The sequence below is a fragment of the Somniosus microcephalus genome, chromosome 14 (assembly GCF_052327205.1).
Source record: "Somniosus microcephalus isolate GS21.2 chromosome 14, FLI_Smic_1.0, whole genome shotgun sequence".
NCBI classification, from domain to species: Eukaryota; Metazoa; Chordata; class Chondrichthyes; order Squaliformes; family Somniosidae; genus Somniosus; species Somniosus microcephalus.
In genome coordinates this window covers 6,767,174-6,783,465 of record NC_141000.1, presented here as the reverse complement: position 1 = coordinate 6,783,465, position 16,292 = coordinate 6,767,174, and the positions used below count along the sequence as shown (strand labels likewise).

General features: G+C 45.8%; 2 protein-coding genes across 2 annotated transcripts in view; one reads left to right on the top strand and one right to left on the bottom strand.

The window, feature by feature from the left end:
• prrg1 (proline rich Gla (G-carboxyglutamic acid) 1) overlaps positions 1-13,093 on the bottom strand; it is a 92,956-nt gene extending 79,863 nt beyond the window's left edge. The window contains exon 1 of the mRNA XM_086006185.1: positions 12,038-13,093. The gene's annotated coding sequence lies outside the window, so the exon portion shown is untranslated. The remainder of the gene's footprint in view (positions 1-12,037) is intronic.
• Positions 13,094-14,250: 1,157 nt separating this feature from the next.
• The window catches only part of LOC147107297 (cilia- and flagella-associated protein 47-like), a 797,073-nt gene continuing 795,031 nt past the window's right edge, over positions 14,251-16,292 (top strand). The window contains exon 1 of the mRNA XM_086006182.1: positions 14,251-14,490. Coding sequence (XP_085862308.1) covers positions 14,347-14,490 — 144 coding nt within the window. The 5' untranslated portion in view covers positions 14,251-14,346. The remainder of the gene's footprint in view (positions 14,491-16,292) is intronic.

The following is a 16,292-nucleotide window of genomic DNA, read 5'->3' as shown; positions in this document are numbered from 1 at the left end:
ATCACTATCCTCCTCACTGTTCACTATACTTCCAAGTTTTGTGTCATCTGCAAATTTTGAAATTGTATATATATCAAGAAAAGCATTGGTCCTAGAACTGACCCCTGGGGAGCACCACTGTATACCTTCCTCCAGTCCGAGAAACAACTGTTCACCACTACTCTCTGTTTCCTGTCACTTTGCCAATTTCCTATCCGTGCTGCCACTGTCCCTTTTATTCCATGGGCTTCAACTTTGCTGGCAAGCCTATTATGTGGCACTTTGTCAAATGCCTTTTGGAAATCCAGGTACACCACGTCAACCACATTTCCCTCATCAACCCTCTCTGTTACCTCATCAAAAAACTCGATCAAGTTGGTTGAACACGATTTGCCTTTAACAAATCCACATTTGTCCAAGTGACTGTTAATTTTGTCCCTGATTATTGTTTCTAAAAGCACAACCGCATTACCCTCATCAACCCTCTCTGTTAACTCGTCAAGGAACTCAATCAACTTAGTTAAACATGACTTGTCTTTAACAAATCCATGCTGGTTTTTCTTATTTAATCTGCACCTATCCAAGTGACTGTTAATTTTGTTCCTGATTACTATTTCTGAAAGCTTCCCCACTACCGCGGTCAAACTGACTGGCCTGTAGTTGCTGGGTCTATCTTTACACCCCTTTTTGAACAATGGTGTAACAGTTGCAATTCTCCAGTCCTCTGGCACCACCCCCGTATCTAAGGAGGATTGGAATATTATGGCCAGTACCTCCGCGATTTCCTCCTTCAATTCCCTCAGCATCCTAGAATGCATCCCATCCGCTCCTGGTGATTTATCTACTTTAAGTATGTGGTGATTATTCTTGTTTTATAAGAAGCATTGTAATTGGTTGCCTGTTTTCCTGCCTTGAGATATATGCTGTAAACTTATTGGTTAGTTGATTCCATGTGACCTGTGGTGGCCATTTTAAATTCAGTTTTCTACAGTGGTTGAGACTGGGTGCTCAACATGTACTTGCTGGTTTTTTAAGGTTAATAAAGCCTAGCTTTTGAAAGGCAATCTACTCTTTATTTCAATTTATTAACCTTTTGCTATAATGGAACGATATCTTCGACTGGAACGATTTAATGCTGACCCTAATTCTGCAGGAGTGGATGATCAATGGAAACATTGGTATCGTACATTTAAAAACTTTTTGGGTGTGTTGGATCAGCAATCTCTGAATAAGTTGGATATACTAATCAACTACATTGCTCCAGATGTGTATAAGTATATTTTGGACTGTGAAACTTATGAATTGGCTATTGCTATGTTGGAAATTTTTTTTGTTAAACCCAAAAATGAGGTATTTGCACGTCACCTTTTATCTGCCCGTAGGCAGCAGGCGGGAGAATCCTTGGATGCTTATTTACAAGCACTCCGGCGCCTTGGTGCTAACTGTAATTATAAGGCCGTGTCTGCAGAAGAACATAAGGAAGAGTCGGTACAGGATGCATTTATTAATGGATTACTGTCTAGATCAATTCGTCAGCGGTTATTAGAAAATAAGACCTTGGATCTTAAGAGTGCTTTTGAGCAAGCCTCTACATTGGATTTGGCTCAGAGAAGTTCAGATTCTTATGCTCTTTTTGATCGGCCTGCGACCGTGGTTTCGGCAGTTCCGGATGAAAGGGAGTTACGTGGATTTAATAGGAGTGGTTTACCAGATTCCGAAACAGTTTCTACTTCGGCAGCTGTTGCCTCTAGGATTCAGAAGTGTTATTTTTGCGGGAGCGCCCGGCACCCCCGTCTGAAGTGCCCTGCCCGGGAGGCAGTGTGTAGTAAATGCGGCAAGGGAGGTCATTATGCACGTGTTTGCAAATTGGTTGCCTCCTCTGCGACCATTCAGCCTTTAGATAGGGCGTTTATTGCATCAGTTTCTGCCGCCTTTTCCCATGGCCTAAACAAAGCTATAGTTATGGCCCAAGTTAATGGGTTAGAAGTGAAGGCCCTTATAGATACGGGCAGTACTGAGAGCTTTATAAGTCTTCAGTTTGTGAGGGAGAAGCGTTTGAAAATTTCGCCTGTTTCCTATCAGGTGTGTATGGCTCAGACGACTCTCACCTCACAAGTAGCTGGTTGTTGCCTTGTGAAATTAATTCTCCTAGGTAATACGTATACTGATATACGCCTATCCGTTCTGCCTAATCTCTGTGCGGACATTTTGATTGGTCATGATGTGCTTCAATTACATGAGTCCCTCAGTCTTTCTTTCGGAGGAACCAAGCCACCTTTGTCTATTTGTGGATTAACTTCTTTATTCATTTCTCCATTATCACTTTTTTCCAATTTGATGCCGGACTGTAAGCCAATTGCTACCAAGTCAAGAAGGTATAGCAGTCAGGATAAAGAATTTATTAATTCTGAAGTTCAACGTCTTTTATCGGAAGGAATCATTGAACCTAGTTTTTCGCCCTGGCGGGCACAGGTAGTTGTCACCACTAATGAGAGACATAAGAAGCGAATGGTGATAGACTACTCTCAAACTATTAACAGGTATACTCAATTAGATGCGTACCCCCTGCCTAAGATTGATGAGCTTATCAATAAAGTATCTCAATATAAGGTTTTTAGCACTATTGACCTAAAGAGTGCTTATCATCAGATTCCTATCGCTAAGAGGGACAAACCATATACGGCCTTTGAAGCTGGCGGAAAGCTGTACCAGTTTTGCCGAGTACCATTCGGTGTTACTAACGGTGTCGCCTGTTTTCAACGGGAAATGGATGCTTTTATAAGTGATAACTCTCTCTCTGACACCTTCTCATATTTAGATGACATCACGGTGTGTGGCAAATCAAGGGTGGAGCACGATTTTAATCTAGAAAGATTCCTTCAAGTTGCGGAAAAAGTTGGCTTAACTTTCAATAAAGAGAAGTGTATCTTTTCGACCACCGAGGTAAATTTACTGGGGTATATTATCTCGGGAAACAAGATTAAACCAGATCCAGAACGGCTGCGACCACTGATTGAGTTACCTTGCCCTACTAATTCTAAGGCCTTGCAACGAGTTGTTGGACTGTTTTCTTATTATTCTAATTGGATTGCAAACTTCTCGCAGAAGATCCGGCCCCTTATTCGGGTTACGACATATCCTCTATCATGGGAGGCCAGGATGTGTTTTGATAATCTTAAAAAGGATATCCTTGGAGCAGTTGTGCATTCTGTTGATGAGCAGGTTCCCTTTGTGATTGAGACGGACGCTTCCGATTTTGCAATTGGGGCTACCCTGAACCAAAATGGAAGACCTGTGGCCTTTTTTCTCACGTACTCTGAGCAATAGTGAGCAGAGACATTCATCAATAGAGAAAGAGGCGTACGCAATAGTAGAAGCACTGCGTAAATGGAGACATTATTTATCTGGGCGACATTTTACGTTAGTAACTGACCAAAAATCTGTGTCCTTCATGTTTGATGTCAAACATTTCGGAAAGATTAAGAATGATAAAATAATGAGGTGGAGGATCAAGTTGGCATGCTATCATTTCGATATAGTCTATCGTCCGGGGAAGGATAATGTTGCCGCTGATGCGCTGTCGAGGGCTTATTGTTCTGTGCTTCACGGAGATACGCTTATTAATCTTCATAATGCTTTGTGCCATCCTGGTGTTACAAGGATGATACACTTCGTATGCAGTAAGAATTTGCCCTTTTCAGTTGAAGACGTCAAGCGGATGACTTCGTCATGCTCTGTCTGTGCCCGGTGTAAACTGAATTTCTTTAAGCCTCAACGAGCTCATCTTATAAAGGCTACTTCTCCCTTTGAACGCCTGAGCGTTGATTTTAAGGGGCCTCTTCCTTCAACGACTCAGAATCGATATATATTTACTGTTGTGGATGAGTTTTCAAGGTTCCCTTTTGCTTTTCCTTGTGCAGATGTATCAGCTGCTACAGTTATTAAATGTCTGACTCAACTTTTTGTCATCTTTGGGATGCCTGCGTATATCCATTCGGATCAGGGAAGTTCTTTTATGTCTTCCCAGTTGAAGGAATACCTCCAGAGTCGGGGAATTTCTACTAGCAGAACTACCCCGTATAATCCCCAGGGTAATGGACAGTGCGAACGGTACAATGGGATGATCTGGAAGGCAGTTATGTTAGCTTTGACATCCCGGAACCTTAAGAATACACAGTGGGAAATGGTACTGCCTGATGCCCTGCATTCCATTAGATCATTGCTTTTGACGGCTACTAATGTGACCCCCCATGAAAGGCTCTTCAACTATCCGCGGAGATCCACTACAGGATATTCGGTACCTTCATGGCTTACTATGCAGGGACCTGTGCTGCTCCGATGCCATGTTAGACTGTCAAAGTATGATCCTTTAGTGGAGGAGGTGGAGCTATTGGAGGCAAATTCCCAATATGCTCACATTCGATTCCAAGATGGGAAAGAAAGTACGGTTTCAGTTAAAGACTTAGCTCCTTGTGGTGGCCAGCCCTCTCCTGAGGACATTAACAATAGCCATAATTCAGATAATGTTGATGTCGTCACAGATACTACGAACATTTCCAATCCTATTGCAGACACTTACAATTCTCTTAGTCTGCCCCCGATGGATGTTCATGACCCTCCCAGTCTACCTTCTAATGGGACTTCCAATCCAGAAACCGTTGATAATCGGGATATTGATAGCCTCCCTGCAGAAGATATTTCTGTGTCTCCTGGTGTGGGAGGGCAAGGAACTCCATCAAGGCTAAGAAGGTCAACACGAACAAGATATCCGGTCGACCGATTAAAAATGGACTTTTAAAAAAAATTAATAAATTAATAGTAAAATTTTAAAATTGTTGAAGGCATTATACATGTATTGCTCTAGTCATAAATAACTAATTGTAAACTGTAAAGGCTACCTAGGTTGAAGTATATTTTAAAAGGAGGGGTGAATGTGGTGATTATTCTTGTTTTATAAGAAGCATTTATAAGAAGGCAGAGGCCCGACCAGTTCGGGGGAGAGCAGCAGCGGAGGAGGAGGAGCCCGGCTTAAAAACCGGCGCGAAGGCAGAGGCCCGACCAGTTCGGGGGAGAGCAGCAGCGGAGGAGGAGGAGCCCGGCTTAAAAACCGGCGCGAAGGCAGAGGCCCGACCAGTTCGGGGGAGAGCAGCAGCGGAGGAGGAGGAGCCCAGCTTAAAAACCGGCGCGAAGGCAGAGGCCCGACCAGTTCGGGGGAGAGCAGCAGCGGAGGAGGAGGAGCCCGGCTTAAAAACCGGCGCGAAGGCAGAGGCACACCAAATCAACAGCAGAGGAGAGAGGTAAAAAGTAATCAGAGTGTGACGTCACCAGGGAGCAGGTAAGTGATTGGTTGGTGAGTATTTCTCTCTTTTCAATACAAGCTTGACTTCTGTGGTGTTAAATTTCTAGGGTCTCTGGTGTAGTGGGGACGGTTGGTAAATAAAGCGCCCTAGAGTATACCTGTAACTGGGTTATTGAATAAATTTTTTAATTAATTAAAGGAGTAAGTCATGGCAGGAGAGCTCAGACCCGTGTTCTGCTCCTCTTGCTCCATGTGGGAAATCAGGGACGCTGCCAGTGTCCCTGGCGACCATGTGTGTGGGAAATGCATCCAGCTGCAGCTACTTGCAGACCGCATTGCGGCGCTCGAGCTGCGGGTGGATGAATTTTGGAGCATGCGCGATGCTGAGAGGCTCGTGGATAGCACGTTTAGCGAGTTGTTCACGCCTCAGGGTAGGGCAGCACAGGGGGTGACCATCAGGCGGAGCAACAAAGGCAGGCAGGTAGTGCAGGGAACCCCTGCGGACATCCCCCTTTCAAACAAGTATACCGCTTTGGATACTGTTGAGGGGGATGACTCACCAGGGGAAGGCAGCAGCAGCCAACTTCCTGGCACTGGGGGTGCTCCTGCTGCCCAGGAAGGGGGGAAAAAGAGTGGGAGAGCAATAGTGGTAGGGGATTCTATAGTAAGGGGAACAGATAGGCGTTTCTGTGGCCGTAGACGTGAATCCAGGATGGTTTGTTGCCTCCCTGGTGCCAGGGTCAAGGATGTCACTGAGCGGCTGCAGGGCATTCTGGAGGGGGAGGGTGAACAGCCAGTGGTCGTGGTCCACATTGGTACCAACGACATAGGTAAAAAGAGGGATGAGGTCCTGCATCAAGAATTTAGGGAGCTAGGTAACAGATTAAAGAGCAGGACCTCAAAGGTTGTAATCTCTGGATTACTCCCAGTGCCACGTTCTAGTAAGTATAGGAATGGGAGGATAGAGCAGATGAATGCGTGGCTAAAGAGTTGGTGTAGGGGGGAGGGTTTTACTTTCCTGGATCACTGGGCCTGCTTCTGGGAAAGGTGGGACTTGTACAAGTCGGACGGGTTGCACCTGAACCAGAGCGGGACAAATATCCTTGCGGGGAGGTTTGCTAGCACTGTTGGGGGGAGTTTAAACTAACTTGGCAGGGGGATGGGATACAGAGGGGAGCTGAAATAGGGGGGGATGTGCTGCCAATTATAGAGAAAAAAACAAGTCAGCTTGGTAGACAGGGCAAATATATAAGGGCAAGGCTGGATGGCATCTATTTTAATGCAAGGAGTCTTGCAAATAAGGTGGATGAACTGAAGGTGTTGATAAACACATGGGAGTATGATATTGTTGCTATCACGGAGACATGGTTGAGGGAAGGGCAAGATTGGCAGCTCAATATTCCGGGGTACAGAATCTTCAGGCGAGACAGAGGGGGAGGTATAAGAGGAGGGGGTGTCGCAATATTAATTAAGGAGTCAATTACTGCAGTAAGGAGGGATGATATATTAGCAGGGTCCTCTAATGAGGCCATATGGGTGGAGCTTAAAAACAAAAAGGGGGCAAGCACTTTGCTGGGAGTGTACTATAGGCCTCCAAACAGTCAGGGGGAGATAGAGGAACAGATATGTAGGCAAATCTCAGAGAAATGTGCAAATAATAGGGTAATAATAATGGGGGATTTCAACTTCCCCAATATTAACTGGGATAGTCAGAGTGTGAAAGGCTCAGAGGGTGTAGAATTCTTAAAGTGCATCCAGGAGAGCTTTTTGAGCCAGCATGTAGAAAGTCCTACAAGAGAGGGGGCGGTACTGGACCTAATTCTAGGGAATGTGGCCGGCCAAGTGGAAAAAGTGCTAGTAGGTGAGCACTTTGGTGATAGTGACCATAATATGGTAAGATTTAAGGTGGTCATGGAAAAGGACAGGGATGGGCCGGAAATAAAGGTTCTAAATTGGGGGAAGGCCGATTTTAATAGGATAAGGCAGGATCTGGCCAAAATGGACTGGGATCAGCTACTTGTAGGAAAATCCGCGTCGGAGCAATGGGAGGCTTTCAGAAGGGAGATTGAGATCATACAATGGCAACATGTTCCCGTAAAGGTCAAGGGTAGTTCCAAAAACCACAGGGAACCTTGGATGTCAGGGGATATACGAGAATGGATTAGGAAAAAAAGGAGGGCTTTTGGTAGATACAAAAGGCTAAAGATGGAGGAAGCCCTAGAGGAGTACAAAAAGTGCAGGGGGATACTTAAAAAAGAAATTAGGAGATCAAGGAGGGGCCATGAAATAACACTGGCGAGCAAAATAAAGGAAAATCCGAAGATGTTTTATAAGTATATTAAGGGTAAGAGGATAACTAGGGAAAAAATAGGGCCCATTAGGGACAAAAGTGGCAATCTGTGTGTGGAGCCGGAAGATGTAGGAGGGGTTCTAAATGAATTTTTTGCATCTGTTTTCACTATGGAGAAGGACGATGTAGACATAGAAATAGGGTGGGGGGACTGTGATATGCTCGAACATATTAACATCGAGAGGGAGGAGGTATTGGCGGTTTTAGCTGGCCTAAAAATGGATAAATCCCCAGGTCCGGATGAAATGTATCCCAGGCTGCTGTGTGAGGCAAAGGAGGAGATTGCGGGGGCTCTAACACATATATTCAGGACCTCTCTGGCCACAGGGGATGTGCCAGAGGACTGGAGAACCGCTAATGTAGTACCATTATTCAAGAAGGGTAGTAGGGAAAAACTGGGGAACTACAGGCCAGTGAGCCTAACATCAGTGGTAGGAAAATTATTGGAAAAAATCCTGAGGGACAAAATTTGTCTCCACTTGGAGAGGCAAGGATTAATCAGGGATAGTCAACATGGCTTTGTCAAGGGAAGATCATGTCTGACTAATTTGATTGAATTTTTTGAGGGGGTGACTAGGTGTGTGGATGAGGGTAACGCAGTGGATGTGGTATACATGGATTTCAGTAAGGCCTTCGATAAAGTCCCGCACAGGAGACTGGTCAAGAAGGTAAGAGCCCATGGAATCCAGGGTGCCTTGGCACATTGGATACAAAACTGGCTTAGTGGCAGAAGGCAGAGGGTGATGGTCGAAGGTTGTTTTTGTGACTGGAAGCCTGTGGCCAGTGGGGTACCACAAGGATCGGTGCTGGGTCCCTTGCTGTTTGTGGTCTACATTAATGACTTGGATATGAATGTAAAGGGTATGATCAGTAAGTTCGCGGATGATACAAAAATTGGTAGGGTGGTAAATAGCGAGGAGGGTAGCCTCAGTCTGCAGGACGATATAGATGGGTTGGTCAGATGGGCGGAACAGTGGCAAATGGAATTTAACCCGGAAAAGTGCGAGGTGATGCACTTTGGGGGGACTAACAAGGCAAAGGAATACACAATGAATGGAAAGACCCTAGGCAAGACGGAGGGTCAGAGGGATCTGGGTGTGCAAGTACACAGATCCCTGAAGGCGGCGGAACAGGTGGATAAGGTGGTAAAAAAGGCATATGGGATACTTGCCTTCATTAGCCGAGGCATTGAATATAAGAGCAAGGAGGTTATGATGGAGCTGTATAAAACACTGGTTAGGCCACAGCTGGAATACTGTGTGCAGTTCTGGTCGCCACACTACAGGAAGGATGTGATCGCGTTAGAGAGGGTGCAGAGGAGGTTCACCAGGATGTTACCAGGGCTGGAGCGCTTCAGCTATGAAGAGAGACTGGGCAGATTGGGTTTGTTTTCCTTGGAGCAGAGGAGGCTGAGGGGGGACATGATTGAGGTGTACAAAATTATGAGGGGCATAGATAGGATGGATGCTGAGGAGCTTTTTCCCTTAGTAGAGGGGTCAATAACTAGGGGGCATAGAGTCAAGGTAAAGGGCGGGAGGTTTAGAGGGGATTTGAGAAAGAACTTTTTCACCCAGAGGGTGGTTGGAGTCTGGAACTCACTGCCTGAAAGGGTTGTGGAGGCAGAAACCCTCACAACATTTAAGAAGCATTTGGATGTGCACTTGAAATGCCATAGCATACAAGGCTACGGGCCAAATGCTGGAATATGGGATTAGATTAGGCAGGGCTTGATGGCCGGCGCGGACATGATGGGCCGAAGGGCCTCTATCCGTGCTGTATTACTCTATGACTCTATGACATTGTAATTGGTTGCCTGTTTTCCTGCCTTGAGATATATGCTGTAAACTTATTGGTTAGTTGATTCCATGTGACCTGTGGTGGCCATTTTAAATTCAGTTTTCTACAGTGGTTGAGACTGGGTGCTCAACATGTACTTGCTGGTTTTTTAAGGTTAATAAAGCCTAGCTTTTGAAAGGCAATCTACTCTTTATTTCAAAGTACAGCCAGTCTTTCTAATACCCCCTCTTTATCAATTTTTATCCTATCAAGTATCTCCACTACTTCCTCCTTCACTATGTCTATGGCAGCATCCTCTTCCTTGGTGAAGACAGATGCAAAGTACTCAGTTAGTACCTCTGCCTCCATGCATAGGTCTCTTTTTTTTGTCCCGAATCAGCCCCGTCCCTCCTCTTACTACCCTTTTACTATTTATATGCCTGTAGAAGACTTTTGGATTACCTTTTATGTTGGCTGCCATTCTATTCTCATACCCTCTCTTTGCCCCTCTTATTTTATTTTTCTCATCTGCTCTGACCCTTCTATATATAGCCTGATTCTCAGATGTATTTGCAACCTGACAATCTGTCATACGTGCTTTTTCTGCTTCAGCATATTCTCTATTTCTTTTGTCATCCAGGAAGCCCTAAATGTAGTTGCCCTGCCTTTCCCCTTGTGGGAATGTACCGCAACTGTACCTGAACTATTTCCTCTTTAAAGGCAGCCCATTGTTCCATTACAGTTTTGCCGGCCAATCTTTGATTCCAGTTTACTCGGACCAGATCTGTTCTCATCCCACTGAAATTGGCCTTCCCCCAGTTAAACATTTTTACTCTAGATTGCTCCCTGTCCTTTTCCATAGCTAATCTAAACCTTATGATACTATGATCACTGTTCCTTAAATGTTCACCTACTGACAGTTGCTCCACTTGACCCACCTCATTCCCCAGAACCAGATCCAGCAATGACTCCTCCCTCGTCAGGCCGGAAACATACTGATCAAGAAAGTTCTCCTGAACACACTTCAGAAATTCTTCCCCCTCTCTGCCCTTTACACTATTACTATCCCAGTCTATATTAGGATAGTTGAAGCCCCTCATTATTACTACTCTATAGTTCTTGCTCCTCTCTGTAATTTCTTTGCAAATTTGCTCCTCCATATCTTTCCCACTAATTGGTGGCCTATAGAATACACCTAGTAGTGTAATGGCGCCTCTATTATTTCTTAACTCTAGCCATATAGAGTCTGTCCTTGACCCCTCCAGAACATCCTCCCTCTCCAGCATTGTAACATTCTCCTTAACCAATACTGACACACCACCTCCTATCTTTCCTTCCGTATCTTTCCTGAACATCTTATATGAGCCAGGTCTCCTTTATTGCCACAACATCATATTCCCATATGGCTATTTGTGCCTACAGCTCACTTGTTTACTACACTTCACATGTTCACATACCAATGTAAACCCATCTTAGACTATCCTGCATTCTCTCTTAGTCTGACCCCACCTAATATCTTACTATTTCTTACTTTAGTGCTCTCTGCCTCTCCCAATCCTTTGAGCACTTTATTTCCCCTTTCTAATGTTACATCCTGGTGCCCATCCCTCTGCCAAATTAGTTTAAACCCTCCCCAACAGCGCTAGCAAACCTCCCCGCGAGGATATTAGTTCCGGTCCTGTTGAGATGCAACCAGTCTGGCCAGGAGGTCCCACCTCCCACAGAACCGGTCCCAGTGCCCCAGGATTCTGAAGCTCGCCCTCCTGCACCATCTCTCTAGCCATGCATTCGTCTGCTCTATCCTCCTATTTCTATACTCACTCGCTCGTGGCACCGGGATTAATCCGGAGATTACTACCTTTGTGGTCTTGCTTTTTAATCTCTTGCCTAGCTCCCTAAAATCTGCCTGCAGGACCTCATCCCTCTTTCTACCTATGTCGTTGGTACCAATATGGACCACGACCTCTGGCTGTTCACCCTCCCCCCTCAGAATGTTCTGTAGCTGCTCAGTGACATCCTTGACCCTGGCACCAGGGAGGCAACATACCATCCTGGAGTCACGTCTGCGGCCGCAGGAACGTCTGTCTGTTCCCCAAACTATCAAATCCCCTACCACTATTGCTCACCCACTCTTCTTCATCCCCCCCGTACAACTGAGCCACCCATGGTGCCGCGGACTTGGCTCTGGCTGTATTCCCCAGAGGAACCATCGCCTTCACCAGTACTCAGAATGGAATACTGGTTGGAGAATGAGCTGCACTCAGGGGACTCCTGCACTATCTGCCTGGTCCTCCTCTTCTGTTTGGTGGTCACCCATTCCCTCTCTGACTGCACACGTCTTAGCTGCGGGGTGACCACCACCTGAAATGTGCTATCCACAAAGCTCTCAGCTTCGCACCGCAGTGACGCCAGCTGCTGCTCAAGCTCCAAAACCCGTAGCTCGAGCTCCTCCAGCTGACGACACTTCCTGCACACGTGGTTGTTCAGGACACGGAAAGCTTCCTGGAGTTCCCACATGGCACAGGTTGTGCATTCCGCTGGACCGAGCTGCCCTGCCGTGCCTTTATTTAACAGACTATTAACTAACTTGGCAGGAATGAACTTAAAACTTAAAAAAAACAAGAAACACTTACCAGCTCATCACCAATCAGCTCCTTCCCTGGTTGTGACGTCACTTTAGCTGTTTTGCAGTTGTTGCTTTTGTTGTTGTTGTTTTCGCTGGCGGTACTCCGCCTCCACACTGCCGCCGCTGCTCCGGTTTGCGCCCTCTCAGGCCCTCCCGCTCAATTTATCCTCCGCCTCCTCGCTGCCGCCGCTGCTCCAGTCTGCGCTCTCTCAGGTCCTCCCCCTCAATTTATCCTCCGCCTCCTCGCTGCCGCCGCTGCTCCAGTCTGCGCTCTCTCAGGTCCTCCCCCTCAATTTATCCTCCACCTCCTCGCTGCCACCGCTGCTGTAGTCTGCGCTCTCTCAGGTCCTCTCCCCCTCAATTTATCCTCCGCCTCCTCGCTGCCGCCGCTGCTCCGGTCTGAATGAAATCACCTGAATGAAAATGGAAAAGGTTTGGCAGAAAGAGAAATTACATCCAACATTTCTATTTAAATATGCAGCTTAATACTACTACTTCTAGAATATGTGTATTATTAGCTCAGGTAAAAGTATAGTTATATGATCAGATGAGAAATACAGATGAGGGATGCCATTTGGCCCATTTTTAGCTCATCCTTCTAGGAAAAATCTTAACAATTACACATCGATTCATCTAACTGTAACTTGAATGAATTTGAGACTTTTGCCTCCATAACCATATCTAGAATGCCATTCCAAGCGTTGATCACTCTTTCTGTAAAGTTCTACCTAGGATTGGTCCTTGCACTGGTCTCAGCCTATACTCCATGTTCTAATGGCTTACCTTAAAGTGGTGCTCAGATTTACTTTTGTATACTTATATAATATCCACTTTCATTTGCCTCTTTTCAAGGATAAAGAGGTATTTTCTCACAACTTTGATGACAGGGATCAGCCTGGTGGGCCCTCTCTGCAATACCTCCATGGCCTAAATGATTACCTGTATCTTGGTGATCAAATTAAGCACAATACACACGGTACAGATAGCAAAATACTGCAGATGTTGGAAATCCGAAATAACAACAGAAAATGCTGGAAAAACTCAGCAGGTCAGGCAACATCCGTGGAGAGAAATTTGAGTTGACGTTTCGGGTTGGACCCTTCTTCAAAACTGGAAAGAAAAGAAACTAGATCGGAGGCAGGGCTGCGATCGGACAAAAGAATAAAAGAAACAAAAGAAGTAAAAGAGATTAGAAGCTAGACGAGATGGTAATAGGCTGGGATTAGGTGTAAAGTGTACTGGCAGGGCAAAAGATAGCAGCCAGGTGTGAGAGAGAAAAAGGAAAGGGGGGGGGGGGGAAAGGAGTGGAACAATTACAAGAGAAAATGAAATGGGGGCCGAGCTTATGATCTGAAATTGTTGAACTCGATATTGAGTCCGGAAGGCTGCAGGCTGTACAGTCTGACTGGAGGACTGTACGGTTTTAGCGTAACATCTTTTGACTGATGCTCTACTGATCCAGTGATAGTTATGTATTTTATTCATTTTATTATCTCTTTTTACATTATTCATAGTATTTGTGTGTAATTTCTCTCTCCAGTATGCACTACCTTTTACTTGTCTGTATTAAGCTTCCACATTTGCACATTTTTATCTAACTCTTTTTGGAGGTCTCAAGATCTTTGTAGTTCAGTGTCAATGATAATTGTAACCAATTTATATTGGGTTTCTGAATCCAAGTCGTTAATATAGACGAGGAATAGTAAATGTCAACGCATCCTGTAGATCCGGGTTTATGAAAAACCCTCGTCCAAAATCGTGACCACCATCAATTTGACATTTCTCAAAGTTTGCTCCAGCCACGAAGGCGGGGGTGAGGGGTTTAAAATCAACATTCCTAATAACATTGACTGTAAGTCCAACATTTGAAAAATAAACATAAGCTTTCAAAATCATTTAAAATGTTAAAACAATCAAGTGCCCTGTCAAAGAAAAGCAGCTTCGCCTTCACACATGCCATTTCACATTCTTCGCTTTCACAGAAAATGGATTATAATTCAGCGTCGGTACATTCCAAGTTTCCAAATTACGAAAAGAATGCAAATTAAAAAAAAAAAAATCTGACTACTCATAGACTATTCTTCATCCAAAGACATTTAAAAATATTATTTCGTGTTGTGCTCGAGATGTTCCGGGTGATTGAAATCATTTTATTTTGAGTTTTACGAATTTGCGGGTGGGAGAATAAGTTGCTTATTTACTCAAGCGTTGCTGGGTAACGGCTTGGAGCCGCTGTGCCTTGGAGACGGTTTGTCGGTAACTAGGCAAAAACCAGCACCACTGGAGCGGAGATATGTGAAGCAAGCGGCCACAGAGATGGATATTGCAGGTGTGAGATTTTCACATTCTGAAGTGAAATTTATTGATACTGAACCTGGAGAAATCTACCGCGCTACACTCACCATGCAAAATATCAGCAGTAACTCCAGACTGATACACATCTACCAACCAAAGCACACGGTAAGCACAAAGCCTGCCCCTGGATCAGCGATGGTGGTCTTAGAATCTTCTCTTCTTCTTAGGCAGTCCCTCGGAACCGAGGATGACTTGCTTCCACATTAAAAATGAGTTTGCAGGTGACTGATGAGTCCAATGCGGGACCTACAGTCTCTGTCACAGGTGGGGCAGACGGTGGTTGAAGGGGCGGGTGGGTGGGGTGCTTGGGTTGACGTGCGCTCCTTGCGCTGCCTGCGCTTGGCTTCCCGCTTGCTCCCGGCGAAGAGACTCGAGGTGTTCGGCGCCTTCCCGGATGCTTCTCCTCCACTTTGTGTGGTCTTGGGCCAGGGATTCCCAGGTGTCGGTGGGGATGTTGCACTTTTTCAAGGAGGCTTTTTAGGGTTATTGTGAGGATCAGATTGAAGTTCAAATCACGGAAAATATAGATTGAGAGAAATCTTCCCATTAACTGTTCAAGGTGATAAATACATTTTTACCTGCACAAATTGAAAAACTTCAGGCAAAGTGGAAGGGACGTGGTGTGGACATTTCAGCAGACACCAGAAGTAGTCATGCTATAATTACTGTTTTATATATTTCTAGCCAACTCTCTCTTGCTCTTGGGCAGTCCCTCGGAACCAAGGATGACTTGCTTCCACATTAAAAATGAGTTCTCAGGTGACTGATGAGTCCAATGCGGGACCTGCAGTCTCTGTCACAGGTGGGGCAGGCGGTGGTTGAAGGGGCGGGTGGGTGAGGTGCTTGGGTTGACGTGCGCTGCTTGCGCTTGGCTTCCGCTTGCTCTCAGCGAAGAGACTCGAGGTGCTCGGCACCTTCCCGGATGCTTCTCCTCCACTTTGTGCGGTCTTGGGCCAGGGATTCCCAGGTGTCGGTGGGGATGTTCACTTTTTCAAGGAGGCTTTGAGGGTGTCCTTGAAGCGTTTCCTCTGCCCACCTGGGGCTCTCTTGCCGTGTCGCAGCTCCGAGTAGAGCGCTTGTTTTGGGAGTCTCATATTGGGGATGCGGACAATGTGACCCGTCCATCGGAGCTGATCGAGCGTGGTCAAAGCTTCGATGCTGGGGATGTTGGTCTGAGCGAGAACACTGACGTTGGTGCGCCTATCCTGCCAATGGATTTGCAGGATCTTGCAGAGGCAGCGGTCTTAGAATATACCAGCGATGAATGTGATTGACTGATGTCAACGCCGTAAGACAGCCACTGCGGCTGTGCGAGTAACCACCCGTGCTCTTTTTTTCATGGGGATATTCGCATTGGGATTCCTCCCACCTCTGTTGAATTCTTGAAGTGGCCACAACAGGAATGCTCCATCATAATTATGATTCCCAGGTCCAGCACGGATGCCGCCCAAGGTGGGGGTGGGGTGGGGAAGGGGGTCGCCCTGGCTGCCTGCCTGCCTGCCTTTCGAGTGCGGCCTTGTATCTGCCCTGGTGGCCCCGGAGAGGGAGCACGCGGTGTCCAGCAGTATGCTTGAAGACTTCCGCGACCGGTGGGCAATGCAGGGGATAGAGTGTCTCATAGATACATGCGTGATAACATTATGATTTAGTTTTATGTTGGTTCTGTTAAAATCGGACTTTATGTTTTCTTTTATTAGTGGTGTCTCCTTTAAACAAAGGGCCATGTGCAAATGTGTTTCTCTGTTGATGATGCTGGGGTAATCCAGTATCACCTTTATGGATCAATTAAACTATGAAAATTTGTTTTCGGTAAACGCACTCTTGTCTCCTGGCCCCTGGGTGGGAATGGCTCACAGACCCCTCCCTTTCTGGTTGATTAGTTTTAAAACTCACTCTAACCAAACTGA